Here is an 18,588-nt window from a genome sequence, read left to right on the forward strand (position 1 = left end):
CTTTTGTCAGCAGAACTGGACTGCTGAACAACATATTTTTCTGGTTAAGATTAGTTCAAATGGTCATTCTAACAAAGACCATATGTATAATGATTAATGAACTCAATACAAAGTTCCTATTTTTAATTTTTATTCATCGCGAATGGCTCCAGTTCACTGCCTGGTCAGGATAATATTTAAAGCTTGGCTTTGGTTCACAATTAATGTTTTGCAAAGCATCCCCTTCTCTTCTCGTTAAAGACTGGGAAAAAAAAAGGTCTCCTGAAAATCACGGTCACACGCGTCGCCCGACCCCCCGGGGAACCAGCGGCTCGTGGTCTTTGTGAGGAAAAGTACAACCTGGGAGAGCTCTGCTCGTGCCAATGGAGAAACACAACATCGCAGTCTCGGGCTGCTCGGCTTTCCAAACATACAGTATACACCAGGCTCAATTCTCTTCCGTTCCTTCTACAAATTATATCAGGCCCCAGCAGCTGCCAAACAATCAGGGTTGCTGGTGCCGGTTTGCGGACTGTGGAGAAACTGCCGCCCGCTTCCTGTCCCGAGACCCCGGGAGAAAACAGGATGAGGGAGAAGCCCCTGAGCGTTTCACGCCGCACCGATCGCCGAGGGCAAACATCGGTCAGTTTAAAGGGTACACCGAGGAACAGAACACGGGGGACATGAAAACCAAGATAAAAAGAGAAATACCGAAGTTTTTAGAGAAAGAGAACCTCTAATTGTCCGACAGCATACCTTCTGTATATCACATTACATCGACACTAGGCTAGTGGATAGGATAGTTTTCTCCTGACTATTGAGGTGGAACAATGAAGCCACTCTTTGATTACGTTCAGGTGTTCTGCAAAGATGCACAGCTACATGCTGCCACCCTGTGGCCGAAACGTGAAATCGCATACAGATTCAGACAAACCCCGTCCAGATGATTTTCTAAATGAACTGCCGCCCTCACCAGTTTCGAGGAGGTCGGTCTTCAGCGGAATGAGGAGACCAGACACGGAGACCAGGTCCTTAAACTTACCTGGAGCACCTCATTAGTTAACAGGAGGTCCTCCAGTCTGAGTTCCACAGGGAGCTGATGCATCTTATATAAGACAGGAGTAATGTGATGAGGCAGAGTAGCTTCAGTCCTGGCACAAACAGTATTATTATGGACAGGTGGGTAGCTGCGTCACCATGCATAGGCTACAAAGGAACAAGTAAAGGTTTATTCCTGCTGAAAAGAAAAGAAAGAAAACGCAACGTTTCAGCTGTGGAGCCTTCGTCGGGTGTGAACCCTTAGCACAAGAAGAAGGCTCCACAGCCGATACCTTGTGTTTTCTTTCTTCTTTTTTCAGCGTGGAGTAAACATGATCATGGACAGACAAGCCTGTTTAGGCTGCTCAGGTTTTCACCTGTGTAGCTTTGCCCAGTTGAAGTCCCAGCTTCTCCGGGTGGTATCGAAAAGCCCCTTTATAATAATAATAATGAATAACTGCTTACACTTATATAGCACTTTTCTGGACACTCCACTCAAAGCGCTTTACAGGTAATGGGGATCCCCTCCACCACCACCAGTGTGCAGCCCCACCTGGATGATGCAACGGCAGCCATAGTGCGCCAGAACACTCCCCACACACCAGCTCTCAGTGGGGAGGAGAGCAGAGTCATGAAGCCAGTTCAGAGATGGGGATTGTTAGGAGGCCATGATTGGTAAGGGCCAATGGAAAATTTGGCCAGGACACCAGGGTTACACCCCTACTCTTTTCGAGAAACGCCCTGGGATTTTTAATGACCACAGAAAGTTGGGACCTCGGTTTTACGTCTCATCCGAAGGACGGCGCCTGTTTACAGTATAGTGTCCCCGTCACTATACTGGGGCACTAGGACCCACATGGACCTCAGGGTGAGCGCCCCCTACTGGCTCCACTAACACCTCTTCCAGCAGCAACCTTAGTTTTTCCCAGGAGTCTCCCATCCAGGTACTGACCAGGCTCACACCTGCTGAGCTCCAGTGGGCTGCCAGCTGTGAGTTGCAGAGTGATATGGCTGCTGCCTTTAAGGCTTCAGTTGAACAGGATTAGCCTACAGGTAGCAGCACTGGAGTTTGTGGGTTTGGGAAGCCACTGCGCTGTCAGACAGACGCCTGTAAAGTGCAGAGACTGGAGAAGCTGTACCCGAGCTGCACACAAATTCCAGTGTCATCAGTGTAACAGAGAATCCAAGTGCCCAGTGGCAGAGAAACCCGCAGTACGTGCACACAGCCCTCCCCGTCTGACGGCTACATCATTCAATCTAAAACAGGCAAGAACTGCAAACTGTCTCCTGTGAGTGACTCAGGAGTCACACCAGCGAAGGTAAGTCCCAGGGATCCCTGCACAGTGTTCCGTACAATCCAGCAGGCGATCAGGACTGGCAGTATCTGAAGCTGCACTTGAACAAAGGACAGAGCATATTCAGGGGTCCAGAAGAAGAAGCCATCAGCAAACCATGAATTACCCTGTTTCACTTCTGTTTTTAATAGGCTTTATTCTTTCAGGTAGTAACGAACGCACTGATGTTTGGGGTTCGGCTGATGTGAGTACTCATCACAGTCTCTTTGCAATGTTGGAATTAGGGTAATAGATGCTGGTCTCCTGGGGTGCCCAGCCAGGTGTAACACAGGTGAGACAGCAGCAGGCTTTCAGACAATATATAAGTCATATTTCAGGGACTCCAGGTTGAAATCAGAATCAAGTGGATAAAGAGAGAAGCCCGCTTTCAGCAGGGGGGCAGGAACAGGGGACGGGGGACAGGTGGGCTTCATTCAGCCTCCTGCTCAGACACACAAGCTGCACCAGGCTGGAGGGGGCAGGAGAGGTGCTGCCGGGCCTGTCCTGACTGGATCAGGGCTCAGGAGGTGAGCACAATGCTTAAGCCTCAAGGAGAGCACCTCTCCAAGAGTTCAGTCACAGGCCAAGCAACAGAGGGGCAGCTTCAACATCAAACACCCTAAGGGACAGCAGGCTGGTCAGAGAGGCTGTCCAGCGAGGACAAGAGGTGAGCAGGCAGGCAGGGAGGAAGGAAGGAGGACCGTCAGTCAGGAAGACGGCTTGAAAACATTCACAAGACTGAGAAGAAGCAGGAGCTGGGCACTGCAGTTTAAGCCGGCCCAGACAATAAAAACCAACCCAGTGTCCGTGGGCGAGGAACCACACAGCTCTTCCCAGCACACCTGGACAGTCCCTCCTGTGTCCACTGAGCCACTGCACTGTCCACACGGCCACACAGAACACCTGTGCAAGCGCATTAGAGCACGCTCTGGAAAACAGCTGGATTCGATTGACTTGTTATCTTTAGTAAACGACCTCATTTAAAGAGCAAATACAGTTTACTGGCTGTAAAAGCTTTTGTGAAGGAAACCCATTTTCAACACACTCTGCATATCGCTGATAAGTTTATTATAACATTATAAAACATCTGGTTAAAATTATAATACAAACAAACGCACACATAAATAACTTTAGTGCTGGCAGATTCCTCATAAACATTAAGATCGGCAAACAACCTCATCTGGGGCCGAATATCGCCTTAACTGGACGTTTCTGACACACCACAACAGAGGTAAGAGCCATGGGACCCAAACGCTAAAGTATTAAAACAGGCTGGCTGTCCAGGACAGGGACAGATCGCCTGCAGAACGTTCAGGCTGGCAAAGTGCAAGGCAGTTCAGTTCAAACACTTTCAAGATGCGGTCTATAAACCACGTCTTGTGCAGCAGATAATTAAAACAACATTCAGAGCTCAGCCGCTCTGGTCTGTGCGAGTAAGCGCTCTTCACCCGCAGGGCCAGCTGCTGCAGAAGTGAGAGCCAGTAACTGTACTCTAACATATGGACTGTGAAAATGGGAACTGGAACAATGCAACTTGTTTCATAATGAAAATTGGAGACCATGCAGCAGTCTGAGCAAATATGTCTTGGATGATGAGCCCTGGACCATGGACCAAGCCCACAAGATATTCGTCAAAATCCTTATTCCTGTCTTCGATTAATTCTAGAAGTCCATCTGATTGACTTTAGTTTTATTGGGTGTGCTGAGATCTTAAGGGCGGTTGGAGAATTGCTCCCAAGTGCACAGATTGTATTGGTGGGGGGGGGGGCATCCGGGACTTGGCATCTCCAGTCTCCATACCTCTGGCCAAAGTCTTTTGTTGAGAAATGTGGCCCATCTCAACATCCTCCAGCTTGCACTACAGCATCGGTCACATTGTGCTCCAGTCTGTTGAATTGTCTGGTGAAAGGTCTGGATATCACAATATTGTTGAAGATGGCACGTCCTGGCCACACACAATTCTGTCCAGGTCGGCCCGTTCTGTCCTGATACTGGCCTGGCTGGGCACAGGGGGGGTTTGGTCTACTGGAGCGCCTCCTGCTGGGCGAGGAGACTCGTGACCAGGCTGATGGCAGTGCTGGCAGGCTGCAGGCTGTCGTACTCCGCAAACAGGTGGCAGACGTTCTCCATGCTGACGTCTGGGCCCTTTGCCACGAACCCGAAAATCCTACAGAAGGAGCGGGGACAAAGAGAAACAGACTTAGTACGTTCAGCCGGATGGCTGGGGAGTTTATCAGAAACCGTGGTTCAAACGTTGCAGTCAGTCTTACCTGGCAGATCTGCAGTCTTTCTGCCACCTGTGTAAGGAAAGCAAAAGTGAAAGAGTTAATAGGGAGGGTTACGACTGGGTGGGTGAGTGTCTGTCCATGTCTGTCTCTGTCTGTGTTGCTCTAGACAGCCTGGAGAAACACTGGAGACAGAGGGTAAGCCTCCTCTCCACACCTGAGGCTGGGTACCCCTGGGGCTGATGTCGGAGGAGAGCACTGCAATTTCACCGAAAGGTAACTAATCCGTTTTTCTGCAGCCTAACAAGAACGTAAAGGGATGAAACAGTAGAACTTCGCCTTGCGGAGACGGTGAGAGAGAGAGAGAGAGAAGCCGGACTCACTTCCTTCCTTCAGGGTCTTCTCCGCAGTAGCTGAGCAGGTGTGTGGGATAATGCCTTCGGAAGAACAGCCTGCGGAGGAGAGACAAGCCAGTGGATTAGTGAGATGGCCAACCCAGCCGGTCCCAGCTTCTGCCTGACTCACAGACACACGTCTGCTGCATCAGGATTGAAAATCCTCGCCAGGGGTCAGACTGTTAAAACATATCAGGGCACTGATCCAAATAACACTTAAGTGTTCTTTAAGGCTCTCAAAGATTTGCAGTTGCAAGTCAGAACTCTTCTGAAGAAACTGAAATGTTGTTGTTGTTGGTGGTGGTTTTTCTGACAGGCTTACGTTTGTATTTTGCTTTGCCATGGTTCGCCTTTCAACCTCACTAAGCTTTAAAATGGTTTCACCAGGATTCCACTGTCCTGTGCTCCATCTCTGCCACAGCATGCATCAGTAATCTATATCTAGCCAGCAGCTCCCAGCTGGCAGCCCACTGGAGCTCAGCAGGTGTGAGCCTGGCCAGTACCTGGATGGGAGACTCCTGGGAAAGCCGAGGTTGCTGCTGGAAGAGGTATTAGTGAGGCCAGTAGGGGGCGCTCACCCTGTGGTCTGTGTGAGTCCTAATGTCCCAGTATGCTGTCCTTTGGATGAAACGTAAAACCGAGTCCTGACTCTGCGGTCATTAAAAATCACAGAGTGTTTCTCGAAAAGAGTAGGGGTGTTACTCCGGTGTCCTGGCCAAATTTCCCCCTGGCCTTTACCAATCATGGCTTCCTAATAATCTCCCATCTCTGAAATGACTTTCTCACTCTGTTCTCCTCCCCACTGAGAGCTGGTGAGTGGGGAGAGTACTGGCGCATCATCCAGGTGGGGCTGCACACTGGTGGGGGTGGAGGGGAGACCTGTAAAGCACTTTGAGTGGAGTGTCCAGAAAAGCGCTATATAAGTGTGAGCAGTTATTATCAACTGTATCTCAAAGTTGGGTATGTCGATATTTTGACAGTGGGAATTTTGTGATTCACTGCCATTTTAAAAGCAGAAGCTAAGCGCTGGTTCTGACTGGACCTCAGCCCTGAGGCGCGTCGGGTCAGGACAGCACCGGCGACGAGAGTGCCCTTACTTCCTCTGCACGTCGGTCAGCGTGACGCCCTGGGCGGAGACCTTGAGGTTGACGATGGTGGGGGTGGGCAGCGCCGGGCCCCCGAAGGTGACGGAGATGGCCTTCTGCACGGCCAGCGGCCCAGTCAGCGTCTCGGTGTTCACGGAGCTCAGGAACAGGAAGTTACAGGCTGCAGGGGACAGCGAGGGCAGGGGGGGGGGGTGAGACAGGGAGCCACTGAACACACTTTCACCGCCTTCCTGCTTTGCTGTGCCTTGATCTCCCTGCATCTGCAACCTGCTTCACCAATCCACGACTCCACTGGGGCTGGCTCAGCTTTACTCTGAGTGTAACATTCCAGGGCTCTAAGTGGATCACATAATACAGATCTTCACCACATCTGGGGGACCACATTCAAGTATTCAAAATCCCCCACTTGGCAAAGTCAAGCCAGTGGACTCCCTGCGTAAACCAGCAGTGACACACAAACCCTACAGAGGAACTGAAACCGTTTTTATACACGTGGTGGTGAGAAGATGAAGTATTGAAGAGAGTTGCAGAAGCTACCTGTCACGCCCATTACACCTAGAGGGAGTCTACTTCTGTCCTGTTCCTAGTTCCCTGTGATTATTCATGTCTTTTTGGTGTGTCTTGTTGTGTAGCCCATTTATTTCCTGTTTCTGCTCTGCTCCTTCGCTCAGCACTGAGGTTCGGATGTCCTGAGACCCGCCTAGCACCAGGTCGCCCCACGTCCGCTACCTGAGGGCATAGGTTTCTATACGGCATTTTCTGAACAGCTGAGCCCGGGCTAACCCCCATCTCGGTGCTACGCATAGGGTCTATTTCGCTCTCCTGCCATTCCACGGTTCGTCTCTTCCGACATCCGTGACACTACCCAGCCATGTTATTGAAGCTCACACCCTGGTTTGGTATGAGAAAAAGGCTGGGTGGGATCCTCAGATCAGTTAGGTTCTAGTAAGCAACCAAGCTAGGTGGGTCAAATGTGCTCCCCCTTGTTTCTAGTGGGCTCGTGGGACTCAGGTCAAACTGAATTCCAGTGTGCAGGACAGAGACTGGAGGGTCACCGAGCACAAATACAGCAATGGTGCACAGTGAACAGTGGTGAACAGTGGATTCGTGTCACAGCTTTGTAATATTCCTGTAAGCACTGAAGGCTTTCATGTTGGGGACATGGACACGAGCACGCTTCACGTACAGAGCCACGACACCTACCGGCTGTGGCTTTCTCTGGCTGTGCTGACGCGTCGGGACCATGGTCTTCCTTCGCTGAGGAATCTGTGCAGAAGGAGAAGCATTCGTCACCATGAGGCCTGGACTGGCAGCAGCCCCGCCCGAGACACTTGGACCGCAAGCAGAGGGCTGGCGTGGCACACAGCGAAGGACGGGAAACAGCTATTTTTTCTTAAAGAAAGTGAGTGCAATTCTGACTTGCGCTTACAAAACAGGGCCACAGTGGAACATTGTGCTTTTTTGTGCGAACTGACTCAGTTATGGTCCAGGACAAAAGAGAATTTGTTTTCAATTTTTAACAGGCAAGCCGTGGAGACCCGCTCTGAAATGAAACAGTTTGTTCCTCTGCAGGAGCTCCGATCACATTCCTGATCTTGGAATAAGGCTCTTGTTGCCGTAAATGGCAGTGGGATCCCTTCTGCTGACAGCCCACACTTGCCTCCTTATTCCCATAAAACCTCCACTGCCCGACAGCGAGAACAAAAGAGCAATTCAACTGGGACGCGCAGGTGTTTCAATCTCCTCCAGTGGACTGCAGGAGCTTGAACCCGCTGATGACACCCTTGTCAAGCAGTTCACCACGGTGAACTGGCGCCACTCCACCATGACGTCATAGCCGTGTCTCGTATGTCACTCAGCTGTACCCTGGTAAGAGGTGCAATGTCATGCTCATGCAGTGATCTGGGGTGGAGGCAGTTCTGGGGGGGACTCGGACTCTTACTTGGGGGTGTCGGGGAGCAGGGGGTGCCCCCGTGTCCGGGGATGAGCAGCTTGCAGGGCAGAGCGAAGCTGGTGATGGCGTGCTGATACACCAGGGCAGACAGGCTCCCTGCGTCAGAAGAAAAACACTTCGCTCAGACATCCGAAGAGCACAGACACCTTAAACAGAGCTGATCACAGTTCACAAAGTGGCACTAGCAAAGTCGCAAGCTCCCCAGCTGAATTCTTCACAGTCTGACGCTACGCAGGAGTGCAGTAATGTTGCAGCCGTGTTTCTGAAGCTCTCGCAAGAAGTGGCTGGATGAGATCCTGGGATCAATTTAACACACAAAACTACTAAACGGACCAAACATGACAGATCCTCTCCACTCGTCCGTAACTGGTCCCCTGGTCTCTGTGATCTACTGCGGCATGTCGTGGAATTTTATCGAAGAAGACCCAGGAGAGGTGTCCGCATTCCCTCAGTAAGGTCTTTATTCATATTGCAATATGGGACAAAGCCATCACTGGTCTGTGCAGAGAAGTGAAGGCTGATTCAAAAGCAAGCAGGGAGAGCCCTTGTTTTATATATACTTTTAAGCTGATGCAACACTTCAAGGACAGGCAAAGCAGTAATTTTCCATTACTTATAGGTTTTTGCTTTAAGCAAAGAAGAGCAGTTATTCAAATAGTTTCTCACACTCCCTTCTTCAAGCAGCAGAGATAAACATTATTAAAACATCCCGTGCCCTTGACGAGCTGGGTGCTATCACACTTTGTTCTAAGTATCCAGCTGCTTCTGCAGCACAGCTCTGTCCGTAAACAACATTTTTAGGATAAAACACTTTTTCTCAGTAACTTTCCATTACAGGCAGCAAGACAAGCATAAAAACAAGCCATTGTGTTTTCCCTGATTGATTAGTGCGACGGCGTACTGATCCGCCCAGGCCCGAAGCCTCTGCAGCAGGACTCACCGAAGTAGGGCTCCTCCGACGAGCCCTTCAGGCGCACTCCTCTGGCGGAGGATTCGATGAGGTAGTGCCTCACCAGCTCGGTGGAGCCCTCTCCTGGAAGAGATGAGATCAGATTTTTATTGTCCCCTGAGGGAAACTGTTTATGGAGAGCACATCCCGGTGTGTCTGACACAAGCCCAGAGCCCCTGAGGAAGCCTCGATCACTTCAGCAAGGACACCCCTGGTTCCAGTGGAGAGGAATCTGTGCCGTCAGCCCAGCAGCAAGAGTCCAGAAGGAAACTAAAGCTGAAAACTAGCCAGCAGCTCCATCACCCTGCAGCTCACAGCTGGCAGCCCACTGGAGCCCAGCAGTGTGAGCCTGATCAGTACCTGGAGGGGAGACTCCTGGGAAAGCTGAGGCTGCCGCTGGAAGAGGTATTAGTGGGGCCAGTAGGGGGCGCTCACCCTGCAATCTGTTTGGGTCCTAATGCCCCAGTATAATGATGGGAACACTATACTGTAAAAAGGTGCTGTCTTTCGGATTAGACGTCAAACTGATGTTCTGACTGTCTGTGGTCATTAAAAATCCCAGGGCGTTTCTCGAAAAGAGTAGGGGTGTTTTTTTCCCCCCTGGCCTTTCCCAAACATGGCCTCCTAATAACCCCCCATCTCTGAACTGTTTTCATCACTCTGCTCTCCTCCCCACTGAGAGCAGGTGTGTGGGGAGCGGACTGGCGCATCATCCAGGTGGGGCTGCTGATGGTGGAGGGGATCCCCATGACCTGTACAGCGCCTGGAGTGGAGTGTCCAGAACAGCGCTCTATAAGTGTGAGGAGTTGTTATAATAAAAAGCAGCGGCAGGTATCTCCTGCCGGGGCCGTCAGCGACAGGTACCTGACTTGCCGGTTGCCGAGGCGCTGGCTGGCACTTCCTGGACCTTCAGGGCCAGGCCGAAGGAGCCGCGGTACGAGGTGCTGTCCCGCACGATGAAGGACCCGGGTTCCCTGTCCCTCAGGAGCGCGTCGGCTGGAACAGAGAGGCAGCTCTGAGGAAAGGCTCTGGGGCGATGGCTCTGCCCCCTCTCGACTAGGAGACAATCACAGTGTCCTCCCCAGAGACGACCTCACTCTCCAGCACCAGGAAGAGCAGCCTGGCGGAGGACTCCGGAGCAGCAGCGATGCGGCTCGGCTTGCTCCAGAAGGTTAGGGCAGTGATATTGTAACGCATACGGCCGACATTACAGGTTGTGACGTCACCGCCCTTCCCTGTGGATAGCAGGGGCCTCAGGCGGCAGACTGAGGGGAGATCTCCCTTTAGCTCAACTGGCTGGTTCCCTGTTGAGTGACGGCGGAGGCCCGGGTTCGAGCCCCCAGCGGTGGAGGGCCGACCTGAGGTGGGAGCAGCGAGGGCGCATACCCACGTGAACCCGAGAGCGCTACAATATCAACAACCTGAGGTCTTCCCTCATTTTCAAATCAAAAGACAGTCTGTGTCTGATGCCAGGTCTCCAGTGAGTACAAAGAGGCAGGCTTTGGAAAAAAAAGAGACATCAAGAACTGGCTTTGTAGTCGAAGAGGAGGGCGAAGGTTGTGATTTGATCTGGGCTTGGCAGTTTTACTGGTGCATAACGGTAACAAACAGCCCCCTGCGAACGGGGCCTGTGGCAGGCCGAGTTCTGTTCTGGCCCGGTCCAGTCACCCCTGGCCCAGCTTACCTTCCTCGCGAGTGATGTGCGGCCGGAACCAGAACTGCGACGTGTCCATCACGAACTTCATGGAGGGCAGCGCGCCGGACCCGTCACCTGGGAGAGGCGGAGGAGAGGTCAGAGCTGGCGGGGTCTGGGGGGGGTGGCTGGCCCCTCTCCCTGCCCTTCGGCGAACCCTTACCGTGGAGAGCGGACGTGCTGGAGGCCTTGCAGCTCCTCTGCAGGGGGGAGGCAGCGGGGCCCCCGCAGGAGGAGAGGCGCCCCCTGCAGGCCTGGCTGTCTCGGGGCGGCGAGCCGTTGACCAGCAGCACGGGGATGTCGACCAGCGAGCTGGCCACCGAGGGAGGGCAGCTGCTGGGGAGCCCCGGCGGGGAGAGGGCCTGGGGGCCCCTGGCAGGGGGGGGCTTGGCGTCGGCCGCCAGGCTGTGCTCGGAGAAGAAGGGCTTCTGGGGCCCTGGGGATTGTGGGTAGGGGCTGGCGATGTTACTGAAGGAGCCCGAGAACCCGAACCGTCTTTGGTCGGAGCTCTCCGCGTCTGCGCTGAGCAGGGAGTGGCAGCTGGGAAAGGAGAAATGGGCGTTAGGGATTTGCAAAGCAGGAGGAATTCGGCAGGGTTCTAGGACTTCCCAAAAAAAAGCTCTCTGGAGAGTACGGCCGTCCGCAGCGGCGCCACTGACCTGCCCGTGATGTAGCTGGTGTCGGAGCCGGGCGAGGCGGAGAGCAGGGAGCTGGCGCTGGCCCTGTGGCGGGTGGGTGGCAGCGCCCCTGGGGAGCAGGAGAGCTGGTGGTCGCCGTGCTGCGGCGGGAACGCGCCGGCGGCTCTGGGCCGGGAGCACGGCAGGGGCGGCAGGGTGCCGGAGGCGCTCGGGGAGCTGGAGAAGACCAGGGTGCCGTTGGGGGAGCAGCTGCTGCCCCTGGGAGAGCGAGCGGGAATGGGCCGACTGCGGGACACGAGGGACACCCTGGAGACGGAGCCCGCCGGGCCACTACTGGCCTGGGAGGAACACCCCCTGGGCACCAGCACTGCCTGGGACACATCCTCGTCGGGGGAGTCTGCACGGGGAGGAGAGAAAATCCACATGTTCACAGAGACCACCGCAGCCCAGCACTGGAGTCTGATCCCACCTGCCCTCCTGGATCTGCTCCTGGGGGAACAGGGGGAGCATGCAGACTCCACACAGACAGACTTACTCTGCATTACCGTGACGTCCTGCAGTCTGAGTTGCACTTTCCTGTACCGCTCTAGGCTCTCCCAAGGTTTGACAAAGATCTGTGATTAAATGCTGCCAGGCCTTTACCACAGCAACCAGACTAAACATTTAGAAACTCAGAAGGGCCGCTCGAGCACATCGTGCTGGGTGGTCGGATGCAGACGGCCGCTTGTGAGACTGATGTGTATTGATCAATGGGTTTCAGCAGCGCTGAAGTCAAATGCTGCCCTTCCACTGTGTTTGCCCTGGGGGAGGGCCCTCATATGATGACCAATTTAATCAGGTTTCATCTGCAACTGATGCTATCATGCCAGGACACAGGAATCTCTCCCCTGTGCCAACAAAGTGCGACGTCAGAGCACGGACCACCTGAAGCAGTGCTTTAGAAACTCCGGTGTGGTGCCACAGCCTCTTGCCTGGGAGGGTCCCCAGGTTATGAAATAAACTAGGCAGCACGTGACATTACAGAGCAAAACATACCCTCTGGGCTATAATTTCCCTGTTCATTAGCTGCGCACTGTGTCTTGCTAATGCTGCGTACAGACCTGGTCCAGAGCCTGCTGTCTGGATACAAGGGTGTGAGCTGCTCGCCCTGTTGTCGTCAGGTTAATTAGCATAGACTCACAGTCTAGTGCATTTCAACACCCTGAGTAGGCAGTGATTTATAAGACAAATATTTAGACACCCAACCCAGCTGAGGCACACTCACAACAGGAATGAAGACTGCCTCCCTCTGCCAAGACCATACCACGCACGCAGGAATACAATCCTTATTAAGTAGCCAGAACTGGAGGTCTCTAAAGCACAGCAGTACTGAATGAAGTTCTCTTTGGCACTTCCTGTACCGACACACACGGTTTCCTGCCCTGCAGGGTTACTCTGCCTGCGGTGGGGGCGTGTGTCCCCACACCCCGCGCCCCGCCGCCTGGCACAGCACCACAGAGACAGGGTGGGGACGCTCCCCCTCCTCTCCCCCATACGAGCGGGGAGGTCACGGAAGGACACGGAGAGATACCGCGGCCTGCAGGAGGCTGGCACATTTAAGACAGGCTCGGTTTTCCGGGGTGGGGACAGGGGACAGGGATCGCTGTCCGAATTTGACTGAGGAGAGGCTGAGGCTGCCCTGCTCTCAGAGGGACCGGCTCCCCAAAACTAAAGAGATAAAGTCATTAAGACACAAAAACTATTCTTACATCTCTTTTTTATAATCCGCTCGCTCAGTCGGACTCAGAGCTGCACTACCTGGCTTGATGCCCTGTGCTCTTGCCCTGGTCAGACCTGGTCACCCCTGTGCTCCTGTCCTGGCCAGACCTGGTCACTCCTGTCCTGTTGCCCTGGCCAGACCTGGTCACCCCTGTGCTTCTGTCCTGGTCAGACTTGGTCACTCCTGTCCTGTTGCCCTGGTCAGACCTGGTCACCCCTGTGCTCCTGCCCTGGTCAGACCTGGTCACTTCTGTCCTGTTGCCCTGGTCAGACCTGGTCACTCCTGTGCTCTTGCCCTGGTCAGACCTGGTCACCCCTGTCCTGTTGCCCTGGCCAGACCTGGTCACTCCTGTGCTCCTGCCCTGGTTAGACCTGGTCACTCCTGTCCTGTTGCCCTGGTCAGACCTGGTCACCCCTGTCCTGTTGCCCTGGTCAGACCTGGTCAACCCTGTGCTCTTGCCCTGGTCAGACCTAGTCACTCCTGTCCTGTTGCCCTGGTCAGACCTGGTCACCCCTGTCCTGTTGCCCTGGTCAGACCTAGTCACTCCTGTCCTGTTGCCCTGGTCAGACCTAGTCACTCCTGTGCTCCTGCCCTGGTCAGACCTGGTCACTTCTGTCCTGTTGCCCTGGTCAGACCTGGTCACTCCTGTGCTCCTGCCCTGGCCAGAGTTCCACCTGACGATTTCAATGTCTCATTTGCCTCCTCGATCAACCTCTCTCCCCTCTCAACAATGCCAGAGCCCTCTGTCATCAGAATGTTATCACATCTCTCCTAATCAGCCACAGAAGAATGTCATTAACACACGTTTACTAATACATGTCCATCTCCAGGGTTACCAGTGTGCAGTGTTTCCCAGCTGCTAGGAAACGCACAGGCAACACTGCCAGGAAGATAGCGGCTCCGCGGGAGGGCGGGAGCTCCGCAGCCGGAGCAGGGGGAGAGCCGTCTGCAGGGCTGTTACCTGGGCGTTGGCGTGTTCCCGCGCAGTGCTGGAACAACAGGCAGCTCTCACCTGGCCCCGCCCGGCCCTGCGGGCGCACAGAGCAAGCCCAGACCGCTCGGCTGCTCCCCGGCCAGCCCTGCCCAGGGGCGGCCCGAGCACACTGCGCTGCTCCTGTCCTGCGGCCCAATTTACAGGCTTTCAAACGCAAAGGATCTCTCTGCTGCAGTGAATCTACAGTCTGTGCATCGCGGACAAGGATGTTTACATTAACTGTACCTCCCTGTATATTCAAGGGTTATAAACACTGTTTGTTACCCTGGCAGGGACACCTCTCAACACACTTTTATCTCAGCAAGCTGTGGGGTTTAAAATACAGGCCTGCAGCTATGTTGAATATACAATCTTCTTAAACAGTGTTAAACGTAGACATCACGATTCATGTGGAGTGTAAATACTATATCGTACTATATTGTTTTTGTCGCTGTTGTTTCGTGTTAACAGTTTGGGTTGAGTTGCACATTAGCGCAAGAATTCCCTTTTGAACAACAGGGGCATCACGCTCAGACCAACTCCAGGGACACTCTAACCCCTCAACTTTGACCCTTGAACCCCGACCCCTGGCAAACCCCTATGTGAGCCCTGAAGTGGCACGGAAACACTCACACCAGCCACACGACGCGTGGCAGAGAAACAAAAGCAGGCTGTCCCGTACCTGCGCCCTGCGTCCTGCCTGGCGGGAGCCCTCCTCTCTCCGAGCGACTGTGGAGGGGAAGGGGTTCGAAGGAGGGGTCCAGCTCCAGGATGAGCTGGTTGAGGGTTTCCAGGGACACGTCCAGGGTTGGGGAGTCGGGGTCTATGTCCGTCAGCTCCGCCTGCTGGCTGCTGGGAATCTTGGCCGGATGAGGGGCCCAGGAGTCCGAGGAGTAGGAACAGGAGATCTGGGACAGGGAGTGACAGCCCTGGAACGGGACTGGGGACAGGGAGCGTCCCAGTGGGAGCACGTCCTCTTTGGACGAGAGACAGATGGTCTGTCCCACCCGCAGCACATGGCTGGGGATGAGCTGAGACATCTGGCCAGCTGTGGGTCTCATGCGCTCTGCAGGCCTCCTGTTGGGCTGATCTGAGGACAGGCAAGAGAAAACCTGGAACAAGAAACAAGACAAGGTCGCTTTCGTCACGTGTGCATGGATGATAGGCAAACTGTGGGGGACAGGGGGTACGGTACAGCACCCCATTTTTTCAACCTAGAGGAAACTGAACTCTATCTTTTATCAAAGCTAAAATGCATCATTTAGTACCTGTACAGGACTGCACTCGTGCAAAACAAAGTGACCTAAATAAGCAGTTATAGTGTGTTGCTGTTCATGCAAAACAACTCTCTTAAGCCACACCTTGGTGTCATGAGGGCCATTAAACCCCTCAGATCACTGCTGTTTTCAGGAGGCATCCTTGTGTTCATCTTTAAAGCAATAAAGGCATCGAGTTACTTCAGAGTTCCTTTTCAAGGCTGGTGGAGAGCGCTTGCTTCCTAACTAGTATTGCTAATCCTGTTCACTAACGTCAGTCTTTTCCACAGACAGAAGATAGCAAACACCCTTTCCGGAAGCTTATCCGGGTAAAATTCAATGGGAATTGTGGATGGGCAGTTCTCCGAAGCCCGTATCAAACAGCTGCTGGGTTATCATATCGTATTGGTTTCCTCGTGTTCTCAACCTTAAGTTCACCTGGGGTTACTGCAATTCACTCCTCTTTTACTATGCAGTACTATAGTAAATCTTCCCAAGGGTTGAAACAATGGCAGTTTTCACTGTTGTAAGGAGTAGCAGAGAGACTCAAACCATTATCCTAGTATTTTCCAAGCATTCGTTAGTGTGAAACACTCCTTTACACTACTGTGCTTAACACTGACCTAAACACTGGGCTGCATGTAGGCACTGTACCTTAACACTGACCTAAACACTGTACCTTGAACTACACAAACAGCCTTATGTCACAGATTGAATGCTGTCACCTCAGTGTGTTTATGTGTGCAAACGCAGGACACAGAGTGTGTTTATTTGCCTTCACAGTCACCCAAACCACAGGGCTGAGGTACAGCGATTCACTCGAAAAACACAGAATGACATCAGCTCACAGACAAAACAGGCACCCCTCTGTTTTTACCTTTAATCTGCAGCTTATCACAGCAGAAACAGGACTGCCCAAACCAGAGGGTTGGGAGAGAAGCCAGCACAGCAGTAGCCAGACAGGAGCCTGGCCTGGTTAGTGTGGCATTAGTGCTGTGTTCCTCAGTGATGCAGAGGTAACATCTCACAACAACAACAACAACAACAAGGACTTCTCTTTCATCACTGCAGTGCACTGGCATTGTCTAATCCAGGGGTGCCCAACTCTATCCAGGTCTCTCTAGAAGGATTTTTTCACCCTAAGAGCTGAGAAAACCTGTCAAACTGCTCAATTTAAGATAATAATGTATTTGCTTGAGTAGTTAAGAGTGAAGCTGAACTGAAACCCAGCAAACAGCATGAGAACAGGAGTGAGATAGCCCAGCTCCTGTGGTTCGGTTATACTGTCCCATGCAGGGACCCTTTCGATCCATTCACTGCACCCATCTGCTTGATTAGCAAACAGCTAATCAATTAACAAGATGGTATTTGCCAGATGGTAGAGTCCATCTAAAAAACGGACAGGAATGATCTGTATTGGCCATATCTACCTACTGAAAGCAGGACCTTCTAACTCTCCATACACTGCATTGATAACAGATAGCTGTGTTAAATCAATCTGGAAGTCTGATCAGTCAATAAGAAACAATGGGTGTAAGAAAAGCTAAGTTCAAAGACCTGCACCTGTTCCTGTTTTTATGGGGTATGCCATGTCTTTGTAGGGTGAGTAACTCATCAGACTGGCTACCACAGCAACAGAGGGCTTGTTTTGGCTGAACAGGACCAGACTTCTCTTCCCCATCATTCTGCTCTGCTCAAGACCCCACAGAGAGGCGAGTGGCGCCCTGGTACCCCAGAGAGGAGGCTTGGAGGAGCCCCTGACAGCAGTGAGGAGCTCCTGCAGCCTGAGGCTCCTGTTTTTTGGAAGGCAGGACTAGGTGCGGCGCAGAGTAATAGGACACACCCTGCAAGCCATGCAGCGCTGCGCTATGCAACTGAAACGCACAGGGGAGACTCAACTCAACCAACTACATGCTACACCGCAGCACCACATTCTGCAGGAAACTCTGCTGACAGATGTAGTAGGACCCCTATACAGACAGCGCTTCTGACAATCTCACAGTGACAGCCGAAGAAATCGTAGCAAGCTGCTGTACAGTAACTTCCCTGTACAAAACATCCATTCCAATGTTATAAACCTTCAAATTAGAAGTAACTGCTTTCCAAGCAATATAAATACAATTTTTCATCCAGAGAAAAACAGTTGATGCCGCATCGGCCCTGTGACCCCAGCCCTTCAGCAGAACTCAATGGACAGCCTCTGGTGTTGGAGCAAGCAGAGAGTTCCTTTTACATCCCCTCCTTCAGAAAAGACGGCACACCACCCAACTCTACCATCGTACAGCAACCAAATATAATCTGAGAACTAAAAATCAAGACTACAGAGTTATGTATGAACAGGCTTCGCATTCAGCTGTCCATTCCTTTCTAATGTGATGCAAACCAAGGGGCATCTCAGCCTCTGTACAGATGACCCTCAGCAATAATCTGAAAGCCTTCTGCCTGAGCAAGCGTGCAGCGGCGCGGCGTCTCACCTGACTGGGCTGGGGCTTCAGTGGCGAGCTCTGTGTGGAGACAGTGGGGGAAATCCTTCCTGGACACTCTCTGTGTGAGCGCAGGTGCGGAGCACATGGGAGCTTTTATACAACCGGCCTGCTCCTCCCACTCCCAGCCTATCCTGAGCCGGAATCCGGGAGTCCTCCGCCCACCTTCCAAGGTGCGACAGGTGACGTCACCGACTGGAGGCCAGCCAGAGCGGAGGCAGGGAAGGGGGTAGCTGATTCACTGCGGGACGGGAAAACCGGGACCGACTAACCAGTTCATTCCTTGCGTTGATTTTGCACCTTTTTTCGAAGGATCCCAGGGTGCTCTGTGTCCAGAAGGGGGCAGCTCTGGGACTGAACGCTCGAGGAGCAGGAGAGAGGGCTGACTGGCAGCCCAGCACACAGCGGTGATCACAGACCTGCAGCAGGACACTACATCCAGCACGCGCAGAGCCCTGAGAGCATCGTGCAGAGCCTAGAGTAGAAACAGCCCAACAGGTAAACTGGGGACACTGTAACAGTCCCGGGGGGAAAGCATGTTCTGACAGCAGCGAACAGGCATTGCGCAATCCCAATTCTGCAACGGCGGAGCGCCTGTGGCTGGAATGTTTTGGTTGGGCTGTTGCTGGGCAACACGCTCACGGAACAGGAGGGATCAGGACTGTGCACCGGGTCTGAGCGGCAGACACGAGGAAACATGCTGACTGGAGGAATGAGGAAAACGACACCAGCCAGCCTGGGCACCACCAGGAACCACCGGGATCAATCCTGCTCTTCCCAGAGCCCGGAGTGGCCCGAAGCCCACT

At 53.1% G+C, this 18,588-nt stretch overlaps 1 protein-coding gene across 2 annotated transcripts; it reads right to left on the bottom strand.

The window, feature by feature from the left end:
• Positions 1–3,402: 3,402 nt before the first annotated feature.
• On the bottom strand, positions 3,403–18,275 carry LOC102694437 (tensin-4). 2 transcript variants are annotated; one of them, XM_069185744.1, is made up of 14 exons: positions 18,055–18,275; positions 17,774–17,947; positions 14,726–15,155; positions 11,333–11,708; positions 10,837–11,213; positions 10,665–10,751; positions 9,845–9,976; positions 8,972–9,064; positions 8,020–8,127; positions 7,281–7,343; positions 6,069–6,237; positions 4,960–5,028; positions 4,622–4,648; positions 3,403–4,518 (listed from the first exon to the last, which is right to left on the bottom strand). In XM_069185744.1, exons 3-14 carry the CDS (start codon positions 15,102–15,104, stop codon positions 4,374–4,376), a joined length of 2,025 nt encoding a protein of 674 aa, XP_069041845.1. In that variant the 5' UTR covers positions 15,105–15,155; positions 17,774–17,947; positions 18,055–18,275; the 3' UTR covers positions 3,403–4,373. The 2 variants fall into 2 exon arrangements, with proteins under 2 accessions (XP_069041845.1, XP_069041844.1); XM_069185743.1 differs by having other exon boundaries at positions 17,774–18,275.
• Positions 18,276–18,588: the final 313 nt, after the last annotated feature.

This window comes from Lepisosteus oculatus, chromosome 28 (genome assembly GCF_040954835.1).
Source record: "Lepisosteus oculatus isolate fLepOcu1 chromosome 28, fLepOcu1.hap2, whole genome shotgun sequence".
In the NCBI taxonomy this organism is placed as follows: domain Eukaryota; kingdom Metazoa; phylum Chordata; class Actinopteri; order Semionotiformes; family Lepisosteidae; genus Lepisosteus; species Lepisosteus oculatus.